Genomic DNA, 24,124 nt, shown 5'->3' with positions numbered 1-24,124 from the left:
ATTTCACTGAAACACTTCACTTTAACAATATTAGCTGCTAGAATTACTGTATCAACCAAATACTGTATATTGCTGCTCTGATTGCTACCTCAGTGACTGCTATGCTCATGTATGCAAGGCTATCTGCTAATCTGCTAATATGTCATAGTATGTTACATCCTCCTTTGCACAGCTCCACATACTCTCAGTACCGTGTACTGCCTGTGTTCTGTTTGTATTTACTGTCTTTCGTATTCATTGTACTGTATTGTCTACACTGTGTATATTGTACACAGTGCAGACAATACAGAATGATCTTGTGTTGGTCCTGGAGGAATGTTGTTTTGTTTCACTGTGTACTTGTATAAATCTGAAATGACAATGCCTGACTTGACTTGATGGAGGACTTGAGTGTCTGTAGATGATACAAGAGTGTTGTTTCATTGCTGAAGTTTCCTAATTGTAATCTGTATCCCCTGACTTTTTCCCTTTTTTTCTCTTTATTTAATATGGTGTTTCAATAAAGGGGTTTTAAAGTCACAGTCTCTCTTTCTGTCTGTCTCTCTTTTTCTCTTCTTTCTTTGTCCCTCTCTTTCCATCTCTCTCTCTCTCACTCACTTACTTTCTCTCCTCCTGCTTTAAAATTGCTCCAAGTCTTAGTGAAATCACACATTAGAGTTGAGTTTGTTTTTATCAAACCACTGCTATTTCTGGTTTTCAGTGTTAGCTTTTTGTGTTTGTCTTTTTGTAAATAATCAACATGGTGCCTTTTAGACTATAGATTAAAGTTTTAGTTAAAATCCAATTACAGACAATAACAATAACTTAAAAAACTGAATAAAGCAGTCGGGGCTACTGAATGAAGTTTGCGGATCCAGGAGATCTGGCTTATACTGGTGAGCTGAGCTGAATGATCTGACTTACACTCATAATCAGCTCTGCAACATTTACACTTCATTCACTAAGAGTTTATTTCCGTGATTCTGAACTGCAGAACTGACTGAGCTGCTTAAAGAGCTTTTAAATGATGCTCACTGTGATCAGCTGATTTTAAATAAAGTGCTGAAAGTACTGTTGGGTTTGCACAGCTGGTACAGATGTGTTGGGCTTTAGAGAGAAACTCAGGACTAAAATAATGGGTAGTCAGTAATCAATAAAGTAGTCATACTACAGTTTGAGAGAAGTAGTTAGTTATTTGTAATGGATTACTATTTTTTGAGTAACTGCCCCAACACTTGGATCTGGGTGCCACATAGGAGCTCATACAGATATATGGTTTAACACTTTCTTACATTTATGCAGGTACTAAACGCTTTAATTAATTTGTGCTCAGATGTCCCATTTTAGAAGAGTTGAATGGTTTAATGAGTTTGATGTGTTGAAAAATAAATTACCAGGATGTTGTTATTACAAAGCCGATGTGACACAGTAAGTGTCAGACAATATTTTATTTCATATAGCAGTGGGGAAAAGGTGAAGGAGTAGGTTTTAATGGATGAATGATGCTGGACTGTGAACTACAGAGCCTGTAGCCTAAACTGAGCAGCAAGCAGTGTTACAGGTTACATTTTACAAGCTTGATCTGTAAACTGCCCTCATGAACACTCACATTTATATCCTAGTGATGTCAGCCTGCAGTGTGTTGCTGCACATCTGAACATCTCAGGCAGTCAGAGTCACTCTGTGTAGTGCAGCTGTCTCACTATCAGAACGTCACTGTTTCCACACTGAATCTCATGATTCCTTTAGAATCTATCGAGGTCTGGACCTCAGTGTCCTCACGCTGGTTATGACCATGTACACAGATACTCAATAACTCATAATGAAGAAAACAGCAGTTTATTAATATCTCTTTAATAACGTCTTTCAGACAATGTTTAAAGGAAACAGTCATAACAGGCAGAGAAAATTATTCACAATGCATATTGCTTTGTATGAATAAAAATGCTACACAAAGTATTTTGCTTTTGTAATACTGTTACTAAGAAGTTTACATGCTAGTTTAATAATACTCTGTTTTCCAGTATATATACAGTATATAATTATCACTTCAAAAACATTCGTTTAATTTAAAAGCACTAAGCAGTGTGTCTTTGTCTGTAAAACTATATAACATTATAATCAGTACTAATAAACATAAACACAGGAGTCAGAATGTGTTGTTTTCAGTAAAGATCTAAAGATGTAGGTTAGACAATCACATTTAGAAGAACACATGTTTGGTTCATCACATGCATCTGTTCAATTCATTACCTGATTTAATTTAATGAAGGTCTCATAAGATAAACTGCATATTGGATGGTAACTGTTAACGCTGGACGACCTCCAGGAGAGCTTAGATGGCCTAAGACTTTTGCACTGTACTGACCTGGGTCATTTTGCTTCTTCAGTTTTAGTTACTCATCCCACAATTCAATCTTAATAAGCGATTGACCAAAGGCAGACATTGTTCCCTTCACCAGAGCTCCTTTTCCAGAACGTGTTATGACACTCCCTGTACCTTTTCCTCTAGTAATTGGATCAGTAGTTTTATTTTTCTTTATCTTCTTGTACTGTGCTTTATCACAGTTTGTGTTTCGTTCAAAAATGCCAAGATAAAATTTGTTTTTGTATAAGTTACGGTCAAAAGGCACAGAGAACAAGATGACCAGTTCACCAACATGGCTTGTTTCTTCCTGGATGATTTGGTACATCAAGATTCCAACAGAACCACGGGGTACATTTGTGGTTTTGGAGAAGGAGCACACTTCTTGGGAATCCTTTTTGATGGTAGGTTGTGGAGGATGGTGACATTGTCCACTGGAGGTGTAGGTCCTGTTACACAGACAGAGATTATAATTCATAATGTTACATACAGATATGTAGCAGATTACAGGCAGACGGACAGTGTGAGGCAGACAGACATAAAGGGAAAACATAGTCACAAGCAGCAATTCAGAGGTCCATGAACATTTTCACAAGTATGACCATAAAATTCTGACCAGCGTGATGAGAGTTACTTTAAAATGCGACAGCAAAATCATTTCTTTGTTGGTATCTGCATTTGGCAGATTTTAAACTATGTATAATTTTTCTGGACTACTTACAGGTAACGACTTTTATAATGTGTGTTGAATATGGATCAATTGGATTGGATGTCAGTTACTAATGTGAGAATCTGATGTGGTAAATTTGTTAACAGCTTTAAAATGCTGCAGTAAACTAACTTCATCTTTGGTTTGTGCATAGTATGACAGACTTTGAACCAAAATCTCCTTTTAACTACTGACTGGTAATGGCTGTTTTATACTGTGTTGAATTTGATTCATGAGTCAACTAGACAGGATGCAACTGACTAATGTAATGAGCTGATTTAGTAAAATTTAGACCCCAATAAGTTTAAAATACTGCATTAAAATGATGTTTGGTTTGTACATGACATTATAATTTTTAAATATCTTGAATTTGATTTATGGGCATGACTACCAAATTGGGTTAAACATTGGTGGCCAAAAAAGGATTTTTGTCGTATTAGAATGTTAGAACATATAAAATGTTGAGGATGTGGCCTTAAGCTGGCTATCAGCAACACCAGCAAAGCACCCAATTAACCAGCTGGGATACTAAAGCTACCACAGCAAACATTCTCAACATTCTCTCTAATAATGTGTTCACTGTTACTACAAACTGGGTAAAGTTGTGATTGTAATTAATTCAGAAGGTTTCCAGTGACATTGAGTTCTGCAGCTTAATATCCCAGAAGCCCATTTCAGTCTGAGAGACACTCACTGACAACATTCATCTGTTCTTACCTTGGATTTGTTAGGATGAACTTTTTGCTGTTATTGGTGATTTGAATGCTGACATTTCTGTTTGTGGTTATGAACCGGGATATTTCCTCAGCAGTGTCGCTGAACAATGATGCAATTTTTAAAGGATTCATTGCCTGTTGAGAATGAAAAAATGAACATTATCATTTAAAGATGTTAGTGATTATTTAATGATGTGTAGCTTTTATCTTCGCAAAAGATGGGATACCAGCAAAAGTGGGCCAAAGAAAATCTTCATTCTGTGTTGCTCTTTGAATGACAGGAGATGATTACCTCAAGGGTGCTTCTCTGTGGGCTTTTGTTTTTTTATTGAACTCGCAGCATCTCTTTTTGTTGTGGTCACAACATCAGAGTATTTTTTAAACACGTAAGGAAGGGCTCCTGAGTAGCGCAACCGTCTAAGCTAAGTTGGCACTATCATCAGGAGATCCCGAGTTCGATCCCTGGTGATGCTACTGCCATCCGTAGCCGGGTCTCCTAGAGAGCACAATTTGCCTCGCTCTCTCTGAGTGCCCCCCCACCCCACTTCTCCCCCATCACTCAATGTGATGCTAGTCAGCGCAGGCGTCTGTTAGCTGACGTAACAGATCTGGCGGTTGGCGCTTTCCTCCGAGCGCGTTTAGCTGTCCAATGACGTTGCGTGAGCGGCAGTTCGAAAACCTACGGTGGTGCCTCACAGGTCTCGGAGGAAGCCTGTGCTAGCCTTCGCCCTCCTAGCGTTGATAGTATCGTGTGATTGGGGGAGTCCTAACTAGCGGGGGGAATTGGAAACGACTGAATTCGGCAGAAAATTGGGTAAAAATCCAAAAACTTTAGTCTTCTGAATGGCTGGTTCATGATTCCTCTGATTGTGTCCATCCATCTTGTTGCTGGTTGTCCTTGAACTCTTCCAAGCATGATGGTTTTTTCCAATGAACTGGTTCTTCTCAGAATATCTCCAAAGTACGAGCTTCAGTTTGGTTCTTTGGTTGTTGTTACAAAATTCTATTTAATTATTTGAGTAAGTGGGGTTCACGTTCTGTCCCACTTCTGCTGAACTTGCGAGGAAAAGTAAGACCTGTTCAATAAACGATTTAATTAGGTGTGGTTTAAAGAACAGTATACAGATGTGTACTTATCTAATTCATATCATCACTCCCAGAACAAAACACTGCATCGGGTGGATCGGGTGCCCACTGCTTCCTGCTGTACAATACTGTGCAAACCTCACCTGCATGAACTGACCCTCCTGATGACTCTGCTGCTGCACAGACCTGAACTATTTAATCAGAGTCATGGCTTCTCCTGTTTCTCCCCTTTTCTGTGTGTTATATTAATGGTAAAACCTGATTCTCTGTTCATTTTGCTGTTGTGTTACTGTTTGCTATCTGGTGTCGACCAGAGGAGGATGGGCTCCCCTTTTGAGTTCCTCTCAAGGTTTCTTCCTCTTGCTCTTAGGGAGTTTTTCCTTGCCACTGTTGCCACTGGCGACACTCATGGAGGCTTGGACCCAGATTTTTCTGTAAAGCTGCTTTGTGACGACAGCAAGAATGGCCTGAGTTTGATTCCCGGCCGGGCGACCAGGGTCATTTCTGTGTGGAGTTTGCATGTTCTCCCCGTGTCTGCGTGGGTTTCCTCCAGGTACTCCGGTTTCCTCCCACAGTCCAAAGATATGGAGTCAGGCCAATTGGACATGCTAAATTGCCCCTAGGTGTGTGTGTGTGTGTGTGTGTGTGAATGTGTATGTCTGTCTGTCTGCCCTGCGATGGACTGGCGACCTGTCCAGGGTGTATCCTGCCTACAGCTGGGATAGGCTCCAGCACCCCACCGCGACCCAGAAGGATAAGAGGTTTGGATGATGTGTGTGTGTGTGTGTGTGTGTGCTTTGTGATGACACCTGTTGTAAAAAGTGCTACATCAATAAACTTTTACTTGACTTGACCTAACCTGACCTTTTGAAATATCAGTTACCCTTCACATTGTGTAAAAATTTCATAATGAACGGACGGATAGAAATGATTCAGAATAACTAAGAATAAAGTCATTTTAACTTGACTTCCATTAAATGTTAATAATACAGTATTTTTCCTTCTTATGTAAATTTACCATTTTGGATATAAAAGATTTGTGTCCAACAATATATCATTACACACTTTTTCACAGGATTTTATCTTTTGTTGGGCTCCAGGTGGCAAGTTTTTTTGAGATGCTGACACTGTGCTGTGAATTAATCCTAACTGATGCAACATCCAACTGTAACTGAGCTCTAAAAACCTTTGTTTTGTGTTTTTTTTTTGTATTAGACACATTGTTGCTCATTAAAAAATGGACATGTGATAGAAAACATGGAAGATAAACAGCAGCTTCTATTATCTCAGCTGGGCCTGGTCTCCCTGCTTGCACCGTGTTATGCGTTTTAGACCACTGACTTCCTTCCCCCGTGGGGGAGGGGCTGTAACACAAAACACATACGATTTACAAATATCAACCATATCAAGAAGGCATCGGACTGTCTGACAATGCTGAGAAGTGAAAAACACCCTGGCTGGCCTCCCTTGTAGATCCATCTTATTGGTGTACAGTTAGAGACTGAGAGAGTAGCCAGTTCCTTGGAAACTATCTTGTGGTAATTGTTTCCTGTGAATGGAAGCACAAGGTAGGTGTTTCTAATAAAGTTTCTATTGCAATGATTCCATTTCTTAAAACAACTGTTTGATCTTTTATTTGCAATAATCATTCATGCAAACCTTCTCCCTCCATAAGAACAACAGCAACATATGAAATGTGTCTAAATGACGACATGGCAAAGTTAGTGTTTCGCATGTTATGTTTTTTAGTTAAAGTCACAGGTTATTTTATCTTTTCTAATGACACTCAGACGGCTTAGTTAAAGAAATACGCCCTTGTATCTTTTTTCTCACTATGTTCTTCTGGTCAGCAGCTTTAGCTACAGTAATCCAAGTGAATCACCTTCAGGAGAACACCTCTCACTTTCTGAAAAAAATAAACTGTTACTTATGTAGCTTTATTTGTGTTTAACTCTATATAAAACATCACATTCATTTGATAATCAGCTAAAAAGAAGAGCCCACCTGTGTCCCACAGCACAATGGCTCTTTGCGTGCAGTTCTGGACTTTATAGTAGGTGGAAAACTGACAGCTACTCAGAGGTTTCATGCTCCACCCAAAGGCACACTTCTTAGGCAACTTATTTTGGCTCTTGTGATAAGAACTGGAGAAAGAGCTTTCTACTATAAACACACCGGATTAAACCTGCACAACGCTGTCAGCACACAAGCTGACAAATCTTATCACATCCAGCATGTTTTAACTTGTTTTAATAGAAGGACTAAAACCTGGCACTGGTACAATTTGCATTCCTTCAGTGAGGATGTGACTACCTTTGTGAAAAAGCAGTATACTTGAATATGATGAATGATTCTTGAATATGAAGAATGATATTATTCTACTTATACTTTATTTGGTGTGCTAATTTGGCACTGACGATATACTTCATAAAAATATATACTGTGATTATTTTATGATAAAACTATACTTTTGCACATTGTGCCCTAGGAGCATTACTGCTGTGTTAAAGATGTACTTCAATGAAGTTGCTTAAAAACACGTCCATTTTGTGTTGAAACACTGCTTCATCAAATTATGCTTACAATGAACTGTGCTTTTATGCTCAAACTATACTTTCACCAAAAGAGCATTTATTTTGTGTTAAAAATGTGCTTCATCAAATTATGTGTACAAAAAACATATTTTGTGTTAAACTGTGCTTTAATGAAGAGTATTTACTTCTGCATGAAAACCGTCCGTTAATGAAGAGTATTTATTTGAGTGAAACTGTGCTTTAATATGGAGTATTTATTTGAGTGAAACTGTGCTTTAATGAAGAGTATTTATTTGAGTGAAACTGTGCTTTAATGAAGAGTGTTTATTTGAGTGAAACTGCTTTAATGAAGAGTATTTATTTGAGTGAAACTGCTTTAATGAAGAGTATTTATTTGAGTGAAACTGTGCTTTAATGAAGAGTATTTATTTGAGTGAAACTGTGCTTTAATGAAGAGTATTTATTTGAGTGAAACTGTGCTTTAATGAAGAGTATTTATTTGAGTGAAACTGTGCTTTAATGAAGAGTATTTATTTGAGTGAAACTGCTTTAATGAAGAGTATTTATTTGAGTGAAACTGTGCTTTAATGAAGAGTATTTATTTGAGTGAAACTGTGCTTTAATGAAGAGTATTTATTTGAGTGAAACTGTGCTTTAATGAAGAGTATTTATTTGAGTGAAACTGTGCTTTAATGAAGAGTATTTATTTGAGTGAAACTGTGCTTTAATGAAGAGTATTTATTTGAGTGAAACTGTGCTTTAATGAAGAGTATTTATTGAGTGAAACTGTGCTTCATGAAGAGTATTTATTGAGTGAAACTGTGCTTTAATGAAGTGTTTATTTGAGTGAAACTGTGCTTTAATGAAGAGTATTTATTTGAGTGAAACTGTGCTTTAATGAAGAGTATTTATTTGAGTGAAACTGTGCTTTAATGAAGAGTATGTATTTGAGTGAAACTGGCTTTAATGAAGAGTATTTATTTGAGTGAAACTGGCTTTAATGAAGAGTATTTATTTGAGTGAAACTGCTTTAATGAAGAGTATTTATTTGAGTGAAACTGCTTTAATGAAGAGTATTTATTTGAGTGAAAACTGTGCTTTAATGAAGAGTATTTATTTGAGTGAAACTGTGCTTTAATGAAGAGTATTTATTTGAGTGAAACTGTGCTTTAATGAAGAGTATTTATTTGAGTGAAACTGTGCTTTAATGAAGAGTATTTATTTGAGTGAAACTGTGCTTTAATGAAGAGTATTTATTTGAGTGAAACTGTGCTTCATTGAAGAGTATTTATGAGTGAAACTGTGATTTAATGAAGTGTTTATTTAAGTGAAACTGTGCTTTAATGAAGAGTGTTTATTTGAGTGAAACTGTGCTTTAATGAAGAGTGTTTATTTGAGTGAAACTGTGCTTTAATGAAGAGTGTTATTTGAGTGAAACTGTGCTTTAATGAAGAGTATTTATTTGAGTGAAACTGTGCTTCATTGAAGAGTATTTATTTGAGTGAAACTGTGCTTTAATGAAGAGTGTTTATTTGAGTGAAACTGCTTTAATGAAGAGTATTTATTTGAGTGAAACTGTGCTTTAATGAAGAGTATTTATTTGAGTGAAACTGTGCTTTAATGAAGAGTATTTATTTGAGTGAAACTGTGCTTTAATGAAGAGTATTTATTTGAGTGAAACTGTGCTTTAATGAAGAGTATTTATTTGAGTGAAACTGTGCTTCATGAAGAGTATTTATTTGAGTGAAACTGCTTTAATGAAGAGTATTTATTTGAGTGAAACTGTGCTTTAATGAAGAGTATTTATTTGAGTGAAACTGCTTCATTGAAGAGTATTTATTTGAGTGAAACTGCTTTAATGAAGAGTATTTATTTGAGTGAAACTGTGCTTTAATGAAGAGTATTTATTTGAGTGAAACTGTGCTTTAATGAAGAGTATTTATTTGAGTGAAACTGTGCTTTAATGAAGAGTTTTATTTGAGTGAAACTGTGCTTTAATGAAGAGTATTTATTTGAGTGAAACTGTGCTTTAATGAAGAGTATTTATTTTAGTGAAACTGTGCTTTAATGAAGAGTATTTACTTGAGTGAAACTGTGCTTCATTGAAGAGTATTTATGAGTGAAACTGTGATTTAATGAAGTGTTTATTTGAGTGAAACTGTGCTTTAATGAAGAGTATTTATTTGAGTGAAACTGCTTTAATGAAGAGTATTTATTTGAGTGAAACTGCTTCATTGAAGAGTATTTATTTGAGTGAAACTGCTTTAATGAAGAGTATTTATTTGAGTGAAACTGCTTTAATGAAGAGTATTTATTTGAGTGAAACTGTGCTTTAATGAAGAGTATTTATTTGAGTGAAACTGTGCTTCAATGAAGAGTATTTATTTGAGTAAAACTGCTTTAATGAAGGGTAAGTGAAACTGTGCTTTAATGAAGAGTGTTTATTTGAGTGAAACTGTGCTTTAATGAAGAGTATTTATTTGAGTGAAACTGTGCTTTAATGAAGAGTATTTATTTGAGTGAAACTGCTTTAATGAAGTGTTTATTTGAGTGAAACTGCTTTTATGAAGAGTTTATTTGAGTGAACTGTGCTTTAATGAAGAGTGTTTATTCGAGTGAAACTGTGCTTCATTGAAGAGTATTTATTTGAGTGAAACTGTGCTTTAATGAAGAGTATGTATTTGAGTGAAACTGTGCTTCAATGAAGAGTATTTATTTGAGTAAAACTGCTTTAATGAAGAGTAAGTGAAACTGCTTTAATGAAGAGTGTTTATTTGAGTGAAACTGTGCTTTAATGAAGAGTATGTATTTGAGTGAAACTGTGCTTTAATGAAGAGTATTTATTTGAGTGAAACGGTGCTTTAATGAAGTGTTTATTTGAGTGAAACTGTGCTTTAATGAAGAGTTTATTTGAGTGAAACTGGGCTTCAATGAAGAGTATTTATTTGAGTGAAACTGGGCTTTAATGAAGAGTATGTAAGTGAAACTGTGCTTTAATGAAGTGTTTATTTGAATGAAACTGCTTTAATGAAGAGTACGTATTTGAGTGAAACTGCTTCAATGAAGAGTATTTATTTGAGTGAAACTGTGCTTTAATGAAGAGTATTTATTTGAGTGAAACTGCTTCATTGAAGAGTATTTATGAGTGAAACTGTGCTTCATTGAAGAGTATTTATTTGAGTGAAACTGTGCTTTAATGAAGAGTATTTATTTGAGTGAAACTGTGCTTTAATGAAGAGTATTTATTTGAGTGAAACTGCTTTAATGAAGAGTATTTATTTGAGTGAAATTGCTTTAATGAAGAGTATTTATTTGAGTGAAACTGTGCTTTAATGAAGAGTGTTTATTTGAGTGAACTGTGCTTTAATGAAGAGTATTTATTTGAGTGAAACTGTGCTTCAGTGAAGAGTATTTATTTGAGTGAAACTGTGCTTTAATGAAGAGTATTTATTTGAGTGAAACTGAGCTTTAATGAAGAGTATGTATTTAAGTGAAACTGTGCTTTAATGAAGAGTATTTATTTGAGTGAAACTGTGCTTTAATGAAGAGTGTTTATTTGAGTGAAACTGTGCTTTAATGAAGACTGTTTATTTGAGTGAAACTGTGCTTTAAAGAAAAGTATGTATTTGAGTGAAACTGCTTTAATGAAGAGTGTTTATTTGAGTGAAACTGCTTCATTGAAGAGAATTTATTTGAATGAAACTGCTTTAATGAAGAGTACGTATTTGAGTGAAACTGTGCTTTAATGAAGAGTATTTATTTGAGTGAAACTGCTTTAATGAAGAGTGTTTATTTGAGTGAACTGTGCTTTAATGAAGAGTATTTATTTGAGTGAAACTGTGCTTCAGTGAAGAGTATTTATTTGAGTGAAACTGCTTTAATGAAGAGTATTTATTTGAGTGAAACTGTGCTTTAATGAAGAGTTTATTTGAGTGAAACTGGCTTTAATGAAGAGTATTTATTTGAGTGAAACTGCTTTAATGAAGAGTATTTATTTGAGTGAAACTGCTTTAATGAAGAGTGTTTATTTGAGTGAACTGTGCGTTTATGAAGAGTATTTATTTGAGTGAAACTGTGCTTCAGTGAAGAGTATTTATTTGAGTGAAACTGTGCTTTAATGAAGAGTATTTAAGTGAAACTGTGCTTTAATGAAGAGTATTTACTTGAGTGAAACTGTGCTTCATGAAGAGTATTTATTGAGTGAAACTGTGCTTTAATGAAGAGTTTTATTTGAGTGAAACTGTGCTTTAATGAAGAGTATTTATTTGAGTGAAACTGGCTTTAATGAAGAGTATTTATTTGAGTGAAACTGCTTCATTGAAGAGTATTTATTTGAGTGAAACTGCTTTAATGAAGAGTATTTATTTGAGTGAAACTGTGCTTCATTGAAGAGTATTTATTTGAGTGAAACTGTGCTTTAATGAAGAGTATGTATTTGAGTGAAACTGTGCTTCAATGAAGAGTATTTATTTGAGTAAAACTGCTTTAATGAAGAGTAAGTGAAACTGCTTTAATGAAGAGTGTTTATTTGAGTGAAACTGTGCTTTAATGAAGAGTATTTATTTGAGTGAAACTGTGCTTTAATGAAGAGTATGTATTTGAGTGAAACTGTGCTTTAATGAAGAGTATTTATTTGAGTGAAACTGTGCTTTAATGAAGTGTTTATTTGAGTGAAACTGCTTTAATGAAGAGTTTATTTGAGTGAAACTGGCTTCAATGAAGAGTATTTATTTGAGTGAAACTGGGCTTTAATGAAGAGTATAATTTGAGTGAAACTGTGCTTTAATGAAGTGTTTATTTGAATGAAACTGCTTTAATGAAGAGTACGTATTTGAGTGAAACTGCTTCAATGAAGAGTATTTATTTGAGTGAAACTGTGCTTTAATGAAGAGTATTTATTTGAGTGAAACTGCTTCATTGAAGAGTATTTATTTGAGTGAAACTGTGCTTTAATGAAGAGTATTTATTTGAGTGAAACTGTGCTTTAATGAAGAGTATTTATTTGAGTGAAACTGTGCTTTAATGAAGAGTATTTATTTGAGTGAAACTGTGCTTCATTGAAGAGTATTTATTTGAGTGAAACTGCTTTAATGAAGAGTATTTATTTGAGTGAACTGTGCTTTAATGAAGAGTGTTTATTTGAGTGAAACTGTGCTTTAATGAAGAGTATTTATTTGAGTGAAACTGTGCTTTAATGAAGAGTATGTATTTGAGTGAAACTGTGCTTCAATGAAGAGTATTTATTTGAGTGAAACTGTGCTTTAATGAAGAGTATGTATTTGAGTGAAACTGTGCTTTAATGAAGAGTATTTATTTGAGTGAAACTGCTTTAATGAAGAGTATTTATTTGAGTGAAACTGCTTCATTGAAGAGTATTTATTTGAGTGAAACTGTGCTTTAATGAAGAGTATTTATTTGAGTGAAACTGCTTCATTGAAGAGTATTTATTTGTGTGAAACTTGCTTCATGAAGAGTATTTATTTGAGTGAAACTGTGCTTTAATGAAGAGTATTTATTTGAGTGAAACTGTGCTTTAATGAAGAGTATTTATTTGAGTGAAACTGTGCTTCAATGAAGAGTATTTATTTGAGTGAAACTGTGCTTTAATGAAGAGTATTTATTTATGTGAACTGTGCTTCAGTGAAGAGTATTTATTTGAGTGAAACTGCTTTAATGAAGAGTATTTATTTGAGTGAAACTGTGCTTTAATGAAGAGTATTTATTTGAGTGAAACTGCTTCATGAAGAGTATTTATTTGAGTGAAACTGCTTTAATGAAGAGTATTTATTTGAGTGAAACTGTGCTTTAATGAAGAGTATTTATTTGAGTGAAACTGTGCTTTAATGAAGAGTATTTATTTGAGTGAAACTGTGCTTCATGAAGAGTATTTATTTGAGTGAAACTGTGCTTTAATGAAGAGTATTTATTTGAGTGAAACTGTGCTTTAATGAAGAGTATTTATTTGAGTGAAACTGTGCTTCATGAAGAGTATTTATTTGAGTGAAACTGTGCTTTAATGAAGAGTATTTATTTGAGTGAAACTGTGCTTTAATGAAGAGTATTTATTTGAGTGAAACTGCTTTAATGAAGAGTATTTATTTGAGTGAAACTGCTTCATTGAAGATTATTTATTTGAGTGAAACTGTGCTTTAATGAAGAGTATTTATTTGAGTGAAACTGCTTTAATGAAGAGTATTTATTTGAGTGAAACTGTGCTTTAATGAAGAGTATTTATTTGAGTGAAACTGCTTCAATGAAGAGTATTTATTTGAGTGAAACTGCTTTAATGAAGGTAAGTGAAACTGTGCTTTAATGAAGAGTGTTTATTTGAGTGAAACTGTGCTTTAATGAAGAGTATTTATTTGAGTGAAACTGTGCTTTAATGAAGAGTATTTATTTGAGTGAAACTGCTTTAATGAAGAGTATTTATTTGAGTGAAACTGCTTTAATGAAGAGTATTTATTTGAGTGAAACTGCTTTAATGAAGAGTATTTATTTGAGTGAAACTGTGCTTTAATGAAGAGTATTTATTTGAGTGAAACTGTGCTTCATGAAGAGTATTTATTTGAGTGAAACTGTGCTTTAATGAAGAGTATTTATTTGAGTGAAACTGTGCTTTAATGAAGAGTATTTATTTGAGTGAAACTGTGCTTCATTGAAGAGTATTTATTTGAGTGAAACTGTGCTTTAATGAAGAGTATTTATTTGAGTGAAACTGTGCTTTAATGAAGAGTATTTATTTGAGTGAAACTGGCTTTAATGAAGAGTATTTATTTGAGTGAAACTGCTTCATTGAAGAGTATTTATTTGAGTGAAACTGCTTTAATGAAGAGTATTTATTTGAGTGAAACTGTGCTTTAATGAAGAGTGTTTATTTGAGTGAAACTGTGCTTTAATGAAGAGTATTTATTTGAGTGAAACTGTGCTTTAATGAAGAGTATTTGAGTGAAACTGCTTTAATGAAGAGTATTTATTTGAGTGAAACCGCTTTAATGAAGAGTTTTTATTTGAGTGAAACTGCTTTAATGAAGTGTTTATTTGAGTGAACTGTGCTTTAATGAAGAGTATTTATTTGAGTGAAACTGTGCTTCAGTGAAGAGTATTTATTTGAGTGAAACTGTGCTTTAATGAAGTGTTTATTTGAGTGAAACTGCTTTAATGAAGAGTATTTATTTGAGTGAAACTGCTTCAATGAAGAGTATTTATTTGAGTGAAACTGTGCTTTAATGAAGAGTATTTATTTGAGTGAAACTGTGCTTTAATGAAGAGTATTTATTTGAGTGAAACGTGCTTTAATGAAGAGTATTTATTTGAGTGAAACTGTGCTTTAATGAAGAGTATTTATTTGAGTGAAACTGGCTTCAATGAAGAGTATTTATTTGAGTGAAACTGGCTTTAATGAAGAGTATATTTGAGTGAAACTGTGCTTCATTGAAGAGTATTTATTTGAGTGAAACTGCTTTAATGAAGAGTATGTATTTGAGTGAAACTGCTTCAATGAAGAGTATTTATTTGAGTGAAACTGTGCTTTAATGAAGAGTATGTATTTGAGTGAAACTGTGCTTCATGAAGAGTATTTATTGAGTGAAACTGTGCTTTAATGAAGAGTATTTATTTGAGTGAAACTGTGCTTTAATGAAGAGTATTTATTTGAGTGAAACTGTGCTTTAATGAAGAGTATTTATTTGAGTGAAACTGTGCTTTAATGAAGAGTATTTATTTGAGTGAAACTGTGCTTTAATGAAGAGTATTTATTTGAGTGAAACTGGCTTTAATGAAGAGTATTTATTTGAGTGAAACTGTGCTTCAATGAAGAGTATTTATTTGAGTGAAACTGTGCTTTAATGAAGAGTATTTATTTGAGTGAAACTGTGCTTTAATGAAGAGTATTTATTTGAGTGAAACTGCTTTAATGAAGAGTATTTATTTGAGTGAAACTGTGCTTTAATGAAGAGTATTTATTTGAGTGAAACTGTGCTTTAATGAAGAGTATTTATTTGAGTGAAACTGCTTCATTGAAGAGTATTTATTTGAGTGAAACTGTGCTTTAATGAAGAGTATTTATTTGAGTGAAACTGTGCTTTAATGAAGAGTATTTATTTGAGTGAAACTGTGCTTCAATGAAGAGTATTTATTTGAGTGAAACTGCTTTATGAAGAGTATAGTGAAACTGCTTTAATGAAGAGTATTTATTTGAGTGAAACTGTGCTTTAATGAAGAGTATTTATTTGAGTGAAACTGTGCTTTAATGAAGAGTATTTATTTGAGTGAAACTGTGCTTTAATGAAGAGTATTTATTTGAGTGAAACTGTGCTTTAATGAAGAGTATTTATTTGAGTGAAACTGTGCTTTAATGAAGAGTATTTATTTGAGTGAAACTGCTTCATTGAAGAGTATTTATTTGAGTGAAACTGTGCTTTAATGAAGAGTATGTATTTGAGTGAAACTGTGCTTCAATGAAGAGTATTTATTTGAGTGAAACTGTGCTTTAATGAAGAGTATGTATTTAAGTGAAACTGTGCTTTAATGAAGAGTGTTTATTTGAGTGAAACTGTGCTTTAATGAAGAGTATTTATTTGAGTGAAACTGTGCTTTAATGAAGAGTATTTATTTGAGTGAAACTGTGCTTCATGAAGAGTATTTATTTGAGTGAAACTGTGCTTTAATGAAGAGTATTTATTTGAGTGAAACTGTGCTTTAATGAAGAGTATTTATTTGAGTGAAACTGCTTTAATGAAGAGTATTTATTTGAGTGAAACTGTGCTTCAATGAAGAGTATTTATTTGAGTGAAACTGTGCTTTAATGAAGAGTATGTATTTAAGTGAAACTGTGCTTTAATGAAGAGTATTTATTTGAGTGAAACTGCTTCAATGAAGAGTATTTATTTGAGTGAAACTGTGCTTTAATGAAGAGTATTTATTTGAGTGAAACTGTGCTTTAATGAAGAGTATTTATTTGAGTGAAACTGTGCTTTAATGAAGAGTATTTATTTGAGTGAAACTGTGCTTTAATGAAGAGTATTTATTTGAGTGAAACTGCTTCATTGAAGAGTATTTATTTGAGTGAAACTGTGCTTTAATGAAGAGTATGTATTTGAGTGAAACTGTGCTTTAATGAAGAGTATTTATTTGAGTGAAACTGTGCTTCATTGAAGATTATTTATTTGAGTGAAACTGTGCTTTAATGAAGAGTGTTTATTTGAGTGAAACTGCTTTAATGAAGAGTATGTATTTGAGTGAAACTGTGCTTCAATGAAGAGTATTTATTTGAGTGAAACTGCTTTAATGAAGAGTATTTATTTGAGTGAAACTGCTTCATTGAAGAGTATTTATTTGAGTGAAACTGTGCTTTAATGAAGAGTATTTATTTGAGTGAACTGTGCTTTAATGAAGAGTGTTTATTTGAGTGAAACTGTGCTTTAATGAAAAGTATTTATTTGAGTGAAACTGTGCTTTAATGAAGAGTATTTATTTGAGTGAAACTGCTTCAATGAAGAGTATTTATTTGAGTGAAACTGTGCTTTAATGAAGAGTATTTATTTGAGTGAAACTGTGCTTTAATGAAGAGTATTTATTTGAGTGAAACTGCTTCATGAAGAGTATTTATTTGAGTGAAACTGTGCTTCAATGAAGAGTATTTATTTGAGTGAAACTGTGCTTTAATGAAGAGTATGTATTTGAGTGAAACTGTGCTTTAATGAAGAGTATTTATTTGAGTGAAACTGCTTCATTGAAGAGTATTTATTTGAGTGAAACTGTGCTTTAATGAAGAGTATTTATTTGAGTGAAACTGTGCTTCAATGAAGAGTATTTATTTGAGTGAAACTGTGCTTTAATGAAGAGTATGTATTTAAGTGAAACTGTGCTTTAATGAAGAGTATTTATTTGAGTGAAACTGTGCTTTAATGAAGAGTGTTTATTTGAGTGAAACTGTGCTTTAATGAAGAGTAGGATGTCAGGATACTTTTATCAATGAGAATTCCTCTGTAATGTGTTGTTTGTTATTCATGGTGCAGCATTTAAGGTGGAACAGGAAAATCAGAAGTTGACTTCAGACACCAGAATGGAACCGCTGCCCTATTTAATGTGGAGTGGGCAAATTCAAGATTCTGGGGAATAAGAAGCTGAGTTTAGCCTTGTCTACCTTGATAACCCAGCTGCACATGGACCACAGAGTATGAATGTGAGAACTCAAATTGCTTAAAATGGCATTCTGGGCCCCATGCTGCCTCCAACTTCAAATGCATCTTCAGTATTTACTACTCAGAATCCAGTTCGTTTGCTTGCTTCTGTAGCTGCAACATGCTGGGTTTGCCTGCCAATTTGTTTAATATCTGGCAATGGTGAAATGGTGCTGGGAAATGAGCAGTGGGCAGGATTACAGGCCAACACAGACTTTCCACTCCAGAACAGAAGTTTCAAAGGAGAACATACTGGCTGTAGCACTGTTCTCGAAAGCCAGTATTTCAACTTAGCATGTTTCCTTAATGGAGATCCTCCAGGCCTGCACATTTCAGTGTTTTCCTGCTCCCAGGGTTGGGATAGCTACTGAAAAATTAGTACCTAGCTACTTTGTAGCTACTTTTCCAAAATTTGTAGCAGCTACAGAAAAAGTAGTGGCTACTTTTTAGATACTTTTTGAAAAGTAGTGCGCTACTTATTAGCTACTTTCAAAGCACGATGGTCAGAATGTTTGTGAATCTCCACCTGACACACCAAACAAGCCCAACTGACAGTGTGAACAAGACACTGAATTTATTCATGTGCCAGAAAGAAACAAACAATTGAAAAGCTGCAAATATACAAAAAGATCACCAAAAAGTGTAACCAACAATCAAACTTACACAACCAAAGCAAAGTCAATCATTCCCTGTTTTTCCTAAGAAACATAAACAAAAATAACTGAATACAAACCAAATAATTTTGTGCAAAGCACTGTCAACTATTGAAATAAAACTGCTCCAATTTAAACATTTCAGTAAAATGTACAGACATGACATTCAGAGTCTTCATTAAACTTCAGCAACACTTTAGCATCAAAGTCCTCATCAGTGACCCTGGCTCTGTTTGGGGTGAGAATCAGGCCTGAATAATCTCTCCACTGCTGCAGAGCTGCTGCAGCTCCACAGCAGAAATAGAGAAACTGTAGCGAAAATTATCGCTATAGCTACAGAAAATTTTGTAGGCGCTACAGCTTTTAGCTACATTTCATAAAATTGTAGCGGCTACAGCTACTACCCACAAAAAAATGTAGTTAACTACAAAAAGTAGCACTCTACTTAGCTTTTCCCCCATCCCTGCCTGCTCCCAACACACTTGATCCAACTCATCTTGATCAACAATAATAATTTCTATATTCTTTACGGATTATCAGTGAATTTGTGTTGGCTCACTAAGCATCACTCATCAAACTCAGTAGCTCCTACTGGAAATATTTTAGCTTTATCTAAACTTTAGTAGCATGTGCAATATGATAAAAACACAATGGAAACCGAAAATGAAAAATTAGTCATGAGTGAAACTGACATTCAGTTAAATGTAAGTAAACCTCACAGTTTTTTTTTAAGTGAACTGTCTGTGGTCTCACGATCTACCACTGCAGAAGTCAAACAGTGCTGTGAGGGAATTCCTGTTTTCTGCTCCCACATTGCAGCAGACTGCTCAAGACGAAGGACTTTAATGGTAGCTTATCTTAAAATGAAGTACAGCTTAATGTGACTGTACTGACTGTCTATCCAGCTGTTTTGCATGTTGATAAAACTCTAAACTTGCTGTACTGCGGTTGGTTTTGCTAGCACTGCTTCCAAGTGTCCCAGCTTAAAGTAAGCTAAGTTTGTTAACTAGCCTAGCTAGCACGAAGTCAGATGCAGCTTCCTTAAACCGAGTACGAAGGTTGGCGGTATTTACATTAATACAGGTTTTGCTCATGCTGAAAAAATTCCCTTTGAGAATAACTGAATTAGAAAATTCCCTCTCTATCTGTGCTGCTAGCTTTGCTATCTAGTCAACTGTTCAAAGCTTAGCCAGTTAGCTTTAGTCACAGTAGGAGTGTTAATTACATTTGTTCAGCTGCATGTACCTAAAAAGTGAATACAAAAGGATTTATAATTCTTTGAGTAAATTCAAATGACAGTTACTCAACTATTGTAGCTTATATGTGTGAATAAAATGACCCACTTTTTACTCAGCTCCACTTTATATTGAAATCTTAATTCTGGTTTTCATTCTGTTGGTGTAGGTTTGGCTCCTGTTTTGCTTTATTTTGGACCGAAACTATCTTAAAAAGAAAATAGCACCAATTCAGTTTCAGGTCTGCAGTTAATACTCAGTTACACTTTTAGAAGTTCTTAATGCTTTAGGAAATTCTCATTGAATTATTCTGATACCTTTTACTCCTACTACTGAAGCTATGTTTTGCTAGGCTAGGCTTCTGGTTGAGTCATTATTTCATTGACGTAACTTTGTGCGTTATAGTTATATGTTTACCTGAGTATGGGTTAAGGTTGCTCTACACACCTCTGACACAGTCCTATTACTAGTTGCTTATAAAATGTGAAAACATATATTTTGTACAACAGGTTAAGAATGTTTGTTTTTCCACTTTAAGAAATTTAGCCTGCACAAAAAAAGTGTACAAACTTCTATGCTTTCTCGAAAATTGAATTCAACAATTTGCTGTCTCCATGAAGCCATTTTGTTTTCTATGTGCCAAAATGCGCACAATAATATGTGCATGGAAACCCAGCTAATGACACTGTGTGTCCTTCTTCAGTAAGATAGATATATATATATATAGCATCTTTAAATAATTTGTGCTTTTTTGTTTTTCTTTTCATTTTTTCCCACCGGTTAACTTAACAGAGTACAATCTTCAACACTGTTTTGTGCTATTCAGAGACAGCAGTTCATATAGTTTGGGTAATGTTGTTAGACAGTTTGGCATTTATTCACATTCAGAATTATTGGCCTAAGTTTTCTATGCTGCATGGAGTGTCGTTTCTAGGACAGTGTAAGTGGGGTGTCTGGGAGTGGCTCAGACAAGGCTTTCAAAGACCATGAACACAGAATTATATTGAATTACCAAAACACAGTTACAGAACCTTTGTAGCTCACATTTTCAGTGTGTGATGGAAATGGAATCTCCCTCAAAGTTCTTCTTTGGTATCAGAGTAATGAATAGAAAGGTTTATGCATGCTTTCCAAACAGAATCCATCTTGCAGCCATCTTGGTTGTGTCACATTAAAGCACAGCATGCACACTGGCATTTCAACACTGCACTGCTAATTTTAGAGAGTCTTTTACTTTTTTGAGATGTTTTTAACTTACAGAAAACAGCTTTTTAACAATGGTGGGATGTAGCTAAAATACAAATTAAAGGATTCTGTCAGCAGTACACTCAATGTCACAAGGGACATAGCCAGAGCTCATCTCCTCCAGGGCTGGAGGTCGGCCCTCCCTCCTGAGGAGTGGGAGCAGGTGAGAGACTACAATGTGGGGGTGACTTTTACACTCCAGACTTTTATCCTTGGCTTTAAGTATGTTAAAAGAGAAAAGTCTAAGTGCTAACTGATCAACTTCATCCTTAAACAGGCAAAAAAAGTGATATATGTCTGTCGAAAAATAAAGGTGGGGCGTAGTACTGGATGTGATGCCACGAGGACTCTCTCTAGACTGGTTAGATCAAGGATTTTAATTGATCGTAATTATTATAAGAGCAAGTGTGATGTGGAGGCTTTTAAAACAGTGTGGTGCTGTGGAGAGGCGGTGTGCTGGGTGTATGATGACGAGCTCTGCTTTGCTCCTGAAGTCAGCTGAGCCAAAAGTTTTGTTTTTTTTTCTTTTACTTTTTATAAGGAGATATTTTATTATACTTATTGATTTATGTTTTAAAGTAATTTAAGATGACAGTGTGACAGCTGAGTGTTTTACAGAAAGACTTTGTTTAAATAAAGGACTGTCAAGTCAGTCTCTTTCTCTCTCTCTCTCCGAACCCCCCACTTTCTCTTTCTCTCTATTTTTTCTCTCCCTCTTACTCTCTAATTCTCTCCTCTCTCTCTTTCTATTTCTGTTTTCCATATTTTATGTAGGCAGAGAAAAATGAATGAATAAAGTGGCACTTTCTAATTTTTTCCCATCTAATCCTTCACAGCTTCTGTGTAATTTGTGGATTTGTGGATTTCTTAAATACTGTGCCATTAGTGTTCTAGTTAACAGTGAACTAACGTCGAGGCTACAAGCACTAAGAAAAGATGCCATGATTGGTGCGCTGACAGGAGCCGCCCCTCGGCAGCTCTGATTGGCATTTGTTTTGACACAAATGTTCAGACATTATACAGCGAGCACATCTGAAAGTTGAGTGCGCGCTGCGGAGCTAAGAGCAGAAATGATTTGCATGCACGTGCGAGTTTTGAAGGTGAAGAGCATGATTGAGCAGGTTTTCCAGTTCTGACTGAAACCAGAGTGTTTTGCTGAGCAAATCCTGAGGCGTTTACCTGCGCACTTCGTGCTGACAAGTGCGTTCAAGTTCATTGGCTGCGCGCTCAGAGCACCGCTGTCCTCTCAAACTGGAACATTCCTCTCTCAAACATCAGGATCTTCTCTCAAACATTTTGGCACAAAACTAACTCCATAGCAGGCAGGCCAATTTAGCACCAGGACTCTTTTAATACAGAGCAATGCTGTTGCAATACATGCAGAATGTGGTTTGACACTAAATTGCTGAAATAAGCAAGACCTTCCCTGAAAAAGATGCTGTCTGGGTGGCAGTATATGTTGCCAAAACATGTATGTATCATTCAGCATTAATGGTGCCTTCACAGATGTGCACGTCACCCATGCCATGTGCACTAATGTATCCCTATACCATCATGAATACTGGCTATTGAACTGTGTACTGATAACAAGCTGAGTCGTCTTTAGCCCAGAGGACGCAGTGTCCATGATTTCCAATTTCAATTTCAAATGTTGATTTGTCAGACCACAGGACACTTTTCCACTTCCCCTCAGTCCATTTTGAATGAGCTCAGGCCCAGAGAGGGTGGCAGCGTTTCTGCATCATGTTTATATATGGTTTCTTCTTTGCATTTTTGAGTTTTAACTTGCATTTATGGATGCAGCGACAAACTGTTTTCACAGACAGTGGTTTTCTAAAGTGTTTCTGAGCCCATGCAGTGATTTCCACTGCAGAATCATGTCTGTTTTTAATGCGATGCCACCGGAGGGCATAAAGATCATGGCCAACGTATACCGGTTTTTGGCCTTGTCCCTTGCATGCAGAGATTTCTCCAGATTCTCTGAATCTTTTAATGATATTATGCACCGTAGATGATGAAAGTCAAAAGTTTTTTGCTATTTTATGTTGAGAAATGTTATTTTTGAATTGTTGAATTTGATCATGCAGTCTTTCACAGAGTGGTGAACCCCTCCTCATCTTTACTTCTGAAAGACTCAGCCTCTCTGGAATGCTCTTTTTATTATTTTTTTGTTTTTAGCATTACACAACTTTCCCAGCCTTTTGTTGCCCCCGTCACATTTTTTTTGAGACATGTTGTTGCCATCAAATTCAAAATGGGCATATATTTTTTTCAAAAAACAATAAAATTTCTCAGTTTCAACATTTGATTTGTTGTCTTTGTACTATTTTCTATGAAAAATAGGGTTTAAATGAGTTGCACACCATTGCATTTTGTTTTTATTTACATTTTGCACAGCGTCCCAACTTTTTTGGAAATGGGGTTGTACCAAAAAGAATGGATAAAGAAGAAGTTAATGTTTTGGAATGGCCAAATGATAAAGAAGAAGTTAATGTTTTGGAATGGCCAAGGCAAAGTCCTGACCTTACGGAAATGTTGTGGAAAGATCTGAAGCAAAAACAAAGGTTCACAAACTTTTGGCTCACACAGATATGTATTATTGGATCACTTTCCTCAAAAAATAAATGACCAAGTCTAATATTTCTGTCTCATTTGTTTAATTTGGTTCTCTTTATCTACTTTTATGACTTCTGTAAATCTGATGAAGTTTTACATCAAATTTATGCAGAAATATAGAAAATTCTAAAGGGTTCACAAACTTTCAAGCAGCACTGCATATATAATGAGCTCAAACACTGTAGTTCATCTTAAAATATGACTTGTATTTTCCTGGCAATTTAAAAAGTCAGAAAGAGATTTTAACACATACCTGGTGAAGGAGGTCTCTCAGTGGCTGTTTAAGTATGCAGAGCTGGAGTTCTTCTTAGCAGTGAATCGCAGGGCTGTGTCCTGTACGGTCAGACAGCTTGTGGTTATATACCAGCCCATAAAACCAAAAGAGGAAGGAAATTCCAGATTGAGCTGAAATAGATTCTTCTTTTAGAGCTCTTTTTTGTGAACACAGCCCTTGAGCAATGTTATCTGGTATACCAGCTACTGAGCAGCATTATATATTATATATTATATAACAGAGAGATCATTATAAAAATTAGTTAACCACATCAAGAAGTAATTTGTATGTCCAAAAGTATCCAAACAGCTCTACTTATTAGGGAGGTCAGCTACTTTAAGGTTATCCATTGACAGGTATTATTGTGTAATCTATATAGAAAAGCAATGACCAGTAGAATGTGCCATGATGTTGAGTTTTGACTTAAGAAAACATCTGGTTTGCAGCTTTAAGAGGCTTAAAAGTAAATCATTGTCTTCATTTTCTTTTCAGCAACTGTACATAGATCAGGCATAACATTATGACCACCTC

The 24,124-nt window shown here is 34.9% G+C and overlaps 1 protein-coding gene across 1 annotated transcript; it reads right to left on the bottom strand.

The window, feature by feature from the left end:
• Window positions 1–2,343: 2,343 nt before the first annotated feature.
• On the bottom strand, window positions 2,344–23,655 carry LOC118803741 (bryoporin-like). Its single transcript, XM_036564229.1, has 3 exons — window positions 23,573–23,655; window positions 3,771–3,904; window positions 2,344–2,793 (listed from the first exon to the last, which is right to left on the bottom strand). Exons 2-3 carry the CDS (start codon window positions 3,899–3,901, stop codon window positions 2,376–2,378), a joined length of 549 nt encoding a protein of 182 aa, XP_036420122.1. The 5' UTR covers window positions 3,902–3,904; window positions 23,573–23,655; the 3' UTR covers window positions 2,344–2,375.
• Window positions 23,656–24,124: the final 469 nt, after the last annotated feature.

This window comes from Colossoma macropomum, unplaced genomic scaffold (assembly GCF_904425465.1).
Source record: "Colossoma macropomum unplaced genomic scaffold, Colossoma_macropomum, whole genome shotgun sequence".
Classification (NCBI taxonomy): Eukaryota; Metazoa; Chordata; class Actinopteri; order Characiformes; family Serrasalmidae; genus Colossoma; species Colossoma macropomum.
This window is presented reverse-complemented; position numbering and strand designations above follow the sequence as displayed.

Coding starts and splice junctions, on each gene's coding strand:
- LOC118803741 (XM_036564229.1), bottom strand. CDS start 3,901: ATGAATCCTTTAAAAATTGCATCATTGTTCAGCGACACTGCTGAGGAA. Junction 2,794..3,770: donor TTCATCCTAACAAATCCAAG/GTAAGAACAGAT, acceptor TCTGTGTAACAG/GACCTACACCTCCAGTGGAC.